At 39.1% G+C, this 10,302-nt stretch overlaps 1 protein-coding gene across 1 annotated transcript; it reads right to left on the reverse strand.

Moving 5' to 3' along the window:
* Window positions 1–360: 360 nt before the first annotated feature.
* LOC124300967 (luciferin sulfotransferase-like) lies at window positions 361–2,188 on the reverse strand. Its single transcript, XM_046755499.1, has 6 exons — window positions 1,993–2,188; window positions 1,660–1,756; window positions 1,361–1,517; window positions 1,134–1,254; window positions 899–993; window positions 361–809 (listed from the first exon to the last, which is right to left on the reverse strand). The coding sequence occupies exons 1-6, from the start codon at window positions 2,186–2,188 to the stop codon at window positions 504–506; spliced, it is 972 nt and encodes a 323-aa protein (XP_046611455.1). The 3' UTR covers window positions 361–503.
* Between the last annotated feature and the right edge of the window lie 8,114 nt (window positions 2,189–10,302).

The following is a 10,302-nucleotide window of genomic DNA, read 5'->3' on the forward strand; positions in this document are numbered from 1 at the left end:
CGCAAAGGATTGTTAATATATAATCGATAAATATTGTATATTATCTAAAATGGAAATTTTGTTAATCATGGTTCTTTTTCTAAATATTATTGCAATGTTTCCGCATAATTAGTTAGGCGGAAATTCTTAATCAGTGATAATAATATTGTAATAGAATTAACAGAATTGTATACATACTATGAATTTTCAAATAGTAAAAATGATATGTAAATTATGTTCTCTCACGATGTACAAAGTATAATCTTGAGTTTGAATAGTTCACCAATCTAGGTTACACAAATTTTTTTGTTTCACTTAAACTAATTCTAAGGATTTTACCATTCTAAATCTTAAATCCGTATTCTCATACTATTTAAATGCTATGTCATTTGTTATTTTGTAATAGTCATTGTCCAATTTATACGGAATCCATTCCCAGATAATTGATTTTCCAATAGTCAACCGATTTTATGATCCAACAGATTTTCTTCGTCTGAATATGAAATGCAAAATTACACGATTATTTATTCTTCGGGTCCAGGCAGTTTGAATTCAAACTTGAGTCCGGTTCCTTTCGTGTTAATTTCTATCCACTCGTCGAACTTCTGCGCTAATTCGTCGTTCATGTAATTTCGCCAATCCCCGACTCTTCCTTTCCTAATGAATTTTGCATCGACGTTATCCCTGTGTCCAATCATGTGTTCCAAGTTGATTGCTGGGTTCGCTGCCATTTTTGAGAATTTTAAATGCTCGCATAGTCCCGATACTTGACTTGCAGTTACAGTTTTGTTTAAAAATTTCGCCGTCTTCCTTATCGCCCCAGCTTGGTCCTGTAATACATTTAAATAATTCGATTTTTTTACGCTCATATCACACGGTATTGACACGAAAAATAATGATTTCTACGATGTTGTTTCACCTTTTTCATTTCTTCGTACGTTAAAAAGAGAATATTATTATCATCTCTGCGTTCCCAAAATTTTAGCACGTGATTCCAAAACGAACCCATTGGCGCTAAAAATTTAAACAATAATAATCAAAGCGTGAAGCGATCTAATTTTAGGTTTTATAATGTTAAACTTTGGAAATTTGAATGATTTGTAGCTAGACAAAATTTAATTATTATACGAAAATTTTGAAACGTGAATTTATACTCGTGTCTTGCAGAAAGAGTTCGGCAAATTCTTCAAACGATCCTCGTATATCGTGCATAAGTTTGCAGTAATGATAGAAGGATACACACGTATCCTTTGGATTTCTAGTGACGTAAATTATCTGAAAAAATATATCATTTTGGCTGTGAGAAGATGTGATGGTTACCATTCGCATATCGAAGAATCGTACGAAATGAATGTAATTATATTTATATTTATACGTATACCTTCGGTTTTTTAGTCTTTATTTGTAACGGCAATAAATCCCAGGGTAAATGTGATTTGACGTATCTTGGACTGGGCGTTTTCTCAACGTTCTCAACGCTATTGCCCATCTGTGAGAACCAATCGACGTACTCGCCGGTGACGAGCAGCGCCGAACTTCTTTAGAATTGCAGAAAACGGAATAAAATCAAAGATACGTATCTACGATTACCGGCTATCATTGTATTTCAACCGATGGAATCGGACTAACGATGAATTTGATTATTCTCAGATAATTCTGAAATTGGAATGGAAGACTTACTCAAGAAGTGGATTGCGCAAAACTAACAATGTCTGCGCCTGTTCATAGTCGAAGTCGTTTCCGATGCACCAAGCCATTTCCTGCACCCAATGACTGCCTGAATGGTGAAAACAAAGAAAGGATATTAATAATAACACAGGCCTGCGATGGTTTTCCGAGTCTATGAAAAAAATATTTAAAAAATTCTGTCATGTAAATTGTTGTTTGAATTTTTTTTTTTCTCTGTTTTCTTAGTACTATTGGAGTTAACTTTCAATTCAGTTAAATAATAATTGATCTTTGGTTTTCAGATTTCGTTTTTGTTGAACGGCTTAAAGGAGTCAAATTACTTACCTGTACGAGGATACGAGACGAGCCACACATCGTCTTCCCGAATCTCCATGTCCCGTATTTTTGGACCGTAAAGAGCGTACTGCGGCGGCAATAAACAGGATCCCGGTTCAACTCGAACAAAACTGTTCTTCACACCGAACATTACATCCAGTTTTTTACCGATCTCGCCATCGACGGTGGAATACGTCAAAACCATTTTCTCTGTGAGTGATAAACGAGTTTTAATATTATTGAAAAAGCTGATAATGCACATTTGAAAACGATAGTCACGAGACATTGATGGGAGAATTTTTTTATCATTCGAATACTTACTTTCTTAGGATTCGATATTTTTAATGAAATCACGAGTGACTTTTTATCAGGTTACGCGGTTGCGACGCTGGATGCTGAGATGCACTCGACTGTAACTGCAGTCGTTCTGAGTGCAACGAGCCTCTCCCAACTTTCTGTACCTCGTTTCAATCCACAGCAGGTAGCCAGATTTTCTCTTTCCTGCTCCGACTTACGCACGTTTTCCTTTACATGATTTACCCCGACCCTGATTAGGTATAATTATTAATAAAAGATTTTTGTTCATTATTGTAACAATTTTTGTGCTTTTGTAAAAAGGAAACTGTACAATAATTATGTTTAAGTGCTAGAATTGTAACTACTATGGTTTCTTCTGATTGTTGTACCGATGGTCATTGAAGATCTATTAAAGAATTGATTGAATGCTTTGAAATGTATTTTCCTCACATATAAAGGAGACGAGTGATTCTGAATATTGCAAAGTGCATTATATGCATATGGTGAATGCTCTGCAGAAGTGACTTTCTCACTTTGGCCACGATAAATTTCACTCGAGGTGAAAGTTTACCGGCTTGTTGCACACTCTGTCGCTGAAATTGAGATAGATATAACTTACCTCATACAGCGAAGTGGTTGGTGCATGTCATGTGCGTGTGATATTAGAATGTAGCAAGAGAACAAATTTTTTTACAATTTCATGTGCCTCTTAAGACGTCGTTCGATTGTTTGACCCTGTAATGATGTTCATGTATGTATGTACCTACGTAGCTAAGTATACATGACGTTGTGTCAGACTTGCATTCGGAAGACCTGCAAAAAGTTTTCATTTTCCATCTGCACTAATCAGTGTCCATGTTTATATCACGACTATCCCAGAGAAATGCGAAATCATGTGAATTTGATTGTGGTCCAAAACAACTTTGTTCGTGGAAATGACAAAAAATGTGGGGATGAGAAATGTAACGGCAGGAAGTTGTTATCAACTCATCTGGAATAACAATACGTTCATGTACGTTTCCGAACAAGTCTCAATTACGCAAGTAATCAAAAAAGGCTGAAACTGGTTCTGCAGAAACTTCTAGTCAAGTGGCGTGTATTGTACGAGATTCTATGGTGCTGTATTCCGTACGGATATAAATAAAACAACGTATTTTGTCGTCAGTATATCGGAGCGTCCTCGCGCCCTTTATTCTCTCTTGTTCTACTCACCCCTTTCTCTCTCGCTGACCTCCTTTACCTCAGGTTTGCCAACCCCGGAACACTACATGTGGTACGTCAGATATTTCTTCTCGAATGAATTGGGAAGACACGTTCCATCCTCAGAAAACCTAAAATAATATACAAAATATCATGAAATCAGGAGTTAACGCCAAATGAAATGCAACTTAATTTTCGTTTTTTAGCTGTAACTTTTGATGCGTCGATCGCAGCGTATTGGGACTGCGCCCAATCGATTTCTCTCGCAAAATTACGTCGGAATAGTGCCACAATTATTTTATTCCAGCACTTTTGAGAATCGCGAAAATTTTCGCCAAAAATACAAAGGGGTTAACCTTCCTTTTTTTTTTGGCAAAAAATTTTTCGTCTCAGAATTGATTCGTATGACTCTTTCCCGACCGATTGGACCCCAAGGAACTCAGAAAACGCAGAAAAAGGAGCGTGGGATCAACGGGAGGGAAGATACGAGGAAAAAAGCACCTGCTGAAAAATGTCGAAAATTCAGGTTTTCGTTTTTTGGCTGTAACTTTCGATGCGTTGATCGCAGCGTATTGGGACTGCGCCCAATCGATTTCTCTCGCAAAATTACGTCGGAATAGTGCCACAATTAATTTATTCCAGCACTTTTGAAAATCGCGAAAATTTTCGCCAAAAATACAAAGGGGTTAACCTTCCTTTTTTTTTTACCAAAAAATTTTTCGTCTCAGAATTGATTCGTATGACTCTTTCCCGACCAATTGGACCCCAAGGAACTCAGAAAACGCAGCAAAAGGAGCGTGGGATCAACGGGAGAGAAGATACAAGGAATAAAGCACCTGCTGAAAAATGTCGAAAATTCAGGTTTTCGTTTTTTGGCTGTAACTTTCGATGCGTTGATCGCAGCGTATTGGGACTGCGCCCAATCGATTTCTCTCGCAAAATTACGTCGGAATAGTGCCACAATTATTTTATTCCAGCACTTTTGAAAATCGCGAAAATTTTCGCCAAAAATACAAAGGGGTTAACCTTCCTTTTTTTTTTGGCAAAGAATTTTTCGTCTCAAAATTGATTCGTATGACTCTTTCCCGACCGATTGGACCCCAAGGAACTCAGAAAACGCAGCAAAAGGAGCGTGGGATCAACGGGAGAGAAGATACGAGGAAAAAAGCACCTGCTGAAAAATGTCGAAAATTCAGGTTTTCGTTTTTTGGCTGTAACTTTCGATGCGTTGATCGCAGCGTGTTGGGACTGCGCCCAATCGATTTCTCTCGCAAAATTACGTCGGAATAGAGCCACAATTAATTTATTCCAGCACTTTTAAAAATCGCGAAAATTTTCGCCAAAAATACAAAGGGGTTAACCTTCCTTTTTTTTTTACCAAAAAATTTTTCGTCTCAGAATTGATTCGTATGACTCTTTCCCGACCAATTGGACCCCAAGGAACTCAGAAAACGCAGCAAAAGGAGCGTGGGATCAACGGGAGAGAAGATACGAGGAATAAAGCACCTGCTAAAAAATGTCGAAAATTCAGGTTTTCGTTTTTTGGCTGTAACTTTCGATGCGTTGATCGCAGCGTATTGGGACTGCGCCCAATCGATTTCTCTCGCAAAATTACGTCGGAATAGAGCCACAATTAATTTATTCCAGCACTTTTAAAAATCGCGAAAATTTTCGCCAAAAATACAAAGGGGTTAACCTTCCTTTTTTTTTTAACAAAAAATTTTTCGTCTCAGAATTGATTCGTATGACTCTTTCCCGACCAATTGGACCCCAAGGAACTCAGAAAACGCAGCAAAAGGAGCGTGGGATCAACGGGAGAGAAGATACGAGGAAAAAAGCACCTGCTGAAAAATGTCGAAAATTCAGGTTTTCGTTTTTTGGCTGTAACTTTCGATGCGTTGATCGCAGCGTATTGGGACTGCGCCCAATCGATTTCTCTCGCAAAATTACGTCGGAATAGTGCAACAATTAATTTATTCCAGCACTTTTGAAAATCGCGAAAATTTTCGCCAAAAATACAAAGGGGTTAACCTTCCTTTTGTTTTTACCAAAAAATTTTTCGTCTCAGAATTGATTCGTATGACTCTTTCCCGACCAATTGGACCCCAGGGAACTCAGAAAACGCAGCAAAAAAAGCGTGGGATCAACGGGAGAGAAGATACGAGGAAAAAAGCACCTGCTGAAAAATGTCGAAAATTCAGGTTTTCGTTTTTTGGCTGTAACTTCCGATGCGTTGATCGCAGCGTATTGGGACTGCGCCCAATCGATTTCTCTCGCAAAATTACGTCGGAATAGTGCCACAATTAATTTATTCCAGCACTTTTGAAAATCGCGAAAATTTTCGCCAAAAAGACAAAGGGGTCAACCTTCCTTTTTTTTTCACCTAAAAATTTTTCGTCTCAGAATTGATTCGTATGACTCTTTCCCGACCAATTGGACCCCAAGGAACTCAGAAAACGCAGCAAAAGGAGCGTGGGATCAACGGGAGAGAAGATACGAGGAAAAAAGCACCTGCTGAAAAATGTCGAAAATTCAGGTTTTCGTTTTTTGGCTGTAACTTTCGATGCGTTGATCGCAGCGTATTGGGACTGCGCCCAATCGATTTCTCTCGCAAAATTACGTCGGAATAGTGCCACAATTAATTTGTTCCAGCACTTTTGAAAATCGCGAAAATTTTCGCCAGAAATACAAAGGGGTTAACCTTCCTTTTTTTTTTACCAAAAAATTTTTCGTCTCAGAATTGATTCGTATGACTCTTTCCCGACCGATTGGACCCCAAGGAACTCAGAAAACGCAGCAAAAGGAGCGTGGGATCAACGGGAGAGAAGATACGAGGAAAAAAGCACCTGCTGAAAAATGTCGAAAATTCAGGTTTTCGTTTTTTGGCTGTAACTTTCGATGCGTTGATCGCAGCGTATTGGGACTGCGCCCAATCGATTACTCTCGCAAAATTACGTCGGAATACTGCCACAATTAATTTATTCCAGCACTTTTGAAAATCGCGAAAATTTTCGCCAAAAATACAAAGGGGTTAACCTTCCTTTTTTTTTTACCAAAAAATTTTTCGTCTCGGAATTGATTCGTATGACTCTTTCCCGACCAATTGGACCCCAAGGAACTCAGAAAACGCAGCAAAAAGAGCGTGTGATCAACGGGAGAGAAGATACGAGGAATAAAGCACCTGCTAAAAAATGTCGAAAATTCAGGTTTTCGTTTTTTGGCTGTAACTTTTGATGCGTTGATCGCAGCGTATTGGGACTGCGCCCAATCGATTTCTCTCGCAAAATTACGTCGGAATAGTGACACAATTAATTTATTCCAGCACTTTTGAAAATCGCGAAAATTTTCGCCAAAAATACAAAAGGGTTAACCTTCCTTTTTTTTTTACCAAAAAATTTTTCGTCTCAGAATTGATTCGTATGACTCTTTCCCGACCATTTGGACCCGGAGGAACTCAGAAAACGCAGCAAAAGGAGCGTGGGATCAACGGGAGAGAAGATACGAGGAATAAAGCACCTGCTAAAAAATGTCGAAAATTCAGGTTTTCGTTTTTTGGCTGTAACTTTCGATGCGTTGATCGCAGCGTATTGGGACTGCGCCCAATCGATTTCTCTCGCAAAATTACGTCGGAATAGTGCCACAATTAATTTATTCCAGCACTTTTGAAAATCGCGAGAATTTTCGACAAAAATACAAAGGGGTTAACCTTCCTTTTTTTTTTACCAAAAAATTTTTTGTCTCAGAATTGATTCGTATGACTCTTTCCCGACCAATTGGACCCCAAGAGACTCAGAAAACGCAGCAAAAGGAGCGTGGGATTAACGGGAGAGAAGATACGAGGAAAAAAGCACCTGCTGAAAAATGTCGAAAATTCAGGTTTTCGTTTTTTGGCTGTAACTTTCGATGCGTTGATCGCAGCGTATTGGGACTGCGCCCAATCGATTTCTCTCGCAAAATTACGTCATAATAGTGCCACAATTAATTTATTCCAGCACTTTTGAAAATCGCGAAAATTTTCGCCAAAAATACAAAGGGGTTACCCTTCCTTTTTTTTTTAACAAAAAATTTTTCGTCTCAGAATTGATTCGTATGACTCTTTCCCGACCAATTGGACCCCAAGGAACTCAGAAAACGCAGCAAAAGGAGCGTGGGATCAACGGGAGAGAAGATACGAGGAAAAAAGCACCTGCTGAAAAATGTCGAAAATTCAGGTTTTCGTTTTTTGGCTGTAACTTTCGATGCGTTGATCGCAGCGTATTGGGACTGCGCCCAATCGATTTCTCTCGCAAAATTACGTCGGAATAGTGCCACAATTAATTTATTCCAGCACTTTTGAAAATCGCAAAAATTTTCGCCAAAAATACAAAGGGGTTAACCTTCCTTTTTTTTTTACCAAAAAATTTTTCGTCTCAGAATTGATTCGTATGACTCTTTTCCGACCAATTGGACCCCAGGGAACTCAGAAAACGCAGCAAAAAAAGCGTGGGATCAACGGGAGAGAAGATACGAGGAAAAAAGCACCTGCTGAAAAATGTCGAAAATTCAGGTTTTCGTTTTTTGGCTGTAACTTCCGATGCGTTGATCGCAGCGTATTGGGACTGCGCCCAATCGATTTCTCTCGCAAAATTACGTCGGAATAGTGCCACAATTAATTTATTCCAGCACTTTTGAAAATCGCGAAAATTTTCGCCAAAAAGACAAAGGGGTCAAAGGGGACCTTCCTTTTTTTTTCACCAAAAAATTTTTCGTCTCAGAATTGATTCGTATGACTCTTTCCCGACCAATTGGACCCCAAGGAACTCAGAAAACGCAGCAAAAGGAGCGTGGGATCAACGGGAGAGAAGATACGAGGAAAAAAGCACCTGCTGAAAAATGTCGAAAATTCAGGTTTTCGTTTTTTGGCTGTAACTTTCGATGCGTTGATCGCAGCGTATTGGGACTGCGCCCAATCGATTTCTCTCGCAAAATTACGTCGGAATAGTGCCACAATTAATTTATTCCAGCACTTTTGAAAATCGCGAAAATTTTCGCCAAAAATACAAAGGGGTTAACCTTTCTTTTTTTTTTTACCAAAAAATTTTTCGTCTCAGAATTGATTCGTATGACTCTTTCCCGACCAATTGGACCCCGAAGAACTCAGAAAACGCAGCAAAAGGAGCGTGGGATCAACGGGAGAGAAGATACGAGGAAAAAAGCACCTGCTGAAAAATGTCGAAAATTCAGGTTTTCGTTTTTTGGCTGTAACTTTCGATGCGTTGATCGCAGCGTATTGGGACTGCGCCCAATCGATTACTCTCGCAAAATTACGTCGGAATACTGCCACAATTAATTTATTCCAGCACTTTTGAAAATCGCGAAAATTTTCGCCAAAAATACAAAGGGGTTAACCTTCCTTTTTTTTTTACCAAAAAATTTTTCGTCTCAGAATTGATTCGTATGACTCTTTCCCGACCAATTGGACCCCAGGGAACTCAGAAAACGCAGCAAAAAAAGCGTGGGATCAACGGGAGAGAAGATACGAGGAAAAAAGCACCTGCTGAAAAATGTCGAAAATTCAGGTTCTTGTTTTTTGGCTGTAACTTTCGATGCATTGATCGCAGCGTATTGGGACTGCGCCCAATCGATTCTTCTCGCAAAATTACGTCGGAATAGTGCCACAATTAATTTATTCCAGCACTTTTGAAAATCGCGAAAATTTTCGCCAAAAATACAAAGGGGTTAACCTTCCTTTTTTTTTTACCAAAAAATTTTTCGTCTGAGAATTGATTCGTTCGACTCCTTCCCGACCAATTGGACCCCAACGAACTCAGAAAACGCAGCAAAAGGAGCGTGGGATCAACGGGAGAGAAGATACGAGGAAAAAAGCACCTGCTGAAAAATGTCGAAAATTCAGGTTTTCGTTTTTTGGCTGTAACTTTCGATGCGTTGATCGCAGCGTATTGGGACTGCGCCCAATCGATTTCTCTCGCAAAATCACGTCGGAATAGTGCCACAATTAATTCATTCCAGCACTTTTCAAAATCGCGAAAATATTCGCCAAAAATGCAAAGGGGTTAGCCTTGCTTTTTCTTTATTTTTGGAGTCAAAAATTTTTGGTCTCAGATTCGATTCAAATGACCCTTTTTCTGACTAATTGGACCCTCAGGAACTCATCAAACGCAGCGAAAAGGGCGTAGGACCAACAGGAGAGAAATGGCGAGCGATAAAGCACCTGCCGAAAAACGTCGAAAACTCAGGTTCTCGTTTTCAGGCTGCAACTTTCGATGCGTTGATCGCAGCGTATTGGGACTGCGCCCAATCGATTTCTCTCGCAAAATTACGTCGGAATAGTGACACAATTAATTTATTCCAGCACTTTTGAAAATCGCGAAAATTTTCGCCAAAAATACAAAAGGGTTAACCTTCCTTTTTTTTTTACCAAAAAATTTTTCGTCTCAGAATTGATTCGTATGACTCTTTCCCGACCATTTGGACCCGGAGGAACTCAGAAAACGCAGCAAAAGGAGCGTGGGATCAACGGGAGAGAAGATACGAGGAATAAAGCACCTGCTAAAAAATGTCGAAAATTCAGGTTTTCGTTTTTTGGCTGTAACTTTCGATGCGTTGATCGCAGCGTATTGGGACTGCGCCCAATCGATTTCTCTCGCAAAATTACGTCGGAATAGTGACACAATTAATTTATTCCAGCACTTTTGAAAATCGCGAAAATTTTCGACAAAAATACAAAGGGGTTAACCTTCCTTTTTTTTTTACCAAAAAATTTTTTGTCTCAGAATTGATTCGTATGACTCTTTCCCGACCAATTGGACCCCAAGAGACTCA

The sequence above is a fragment of the Neodiprion virginianus genome, chromosome 3, assembly GCF_021901495.1.
Source record: "Neodiprion virginianus isolate iyNeoVirg1 chromosome 3, iyNeoVirg1.1, whole genome shotgun sequence".
NCBI classification, from domain to species: Eukaryota; Metazoa; Arthropoda; class Insecta; order Hymenoptera; family Diprionidae; genus Neodiprion; species Neodiprion virginianus.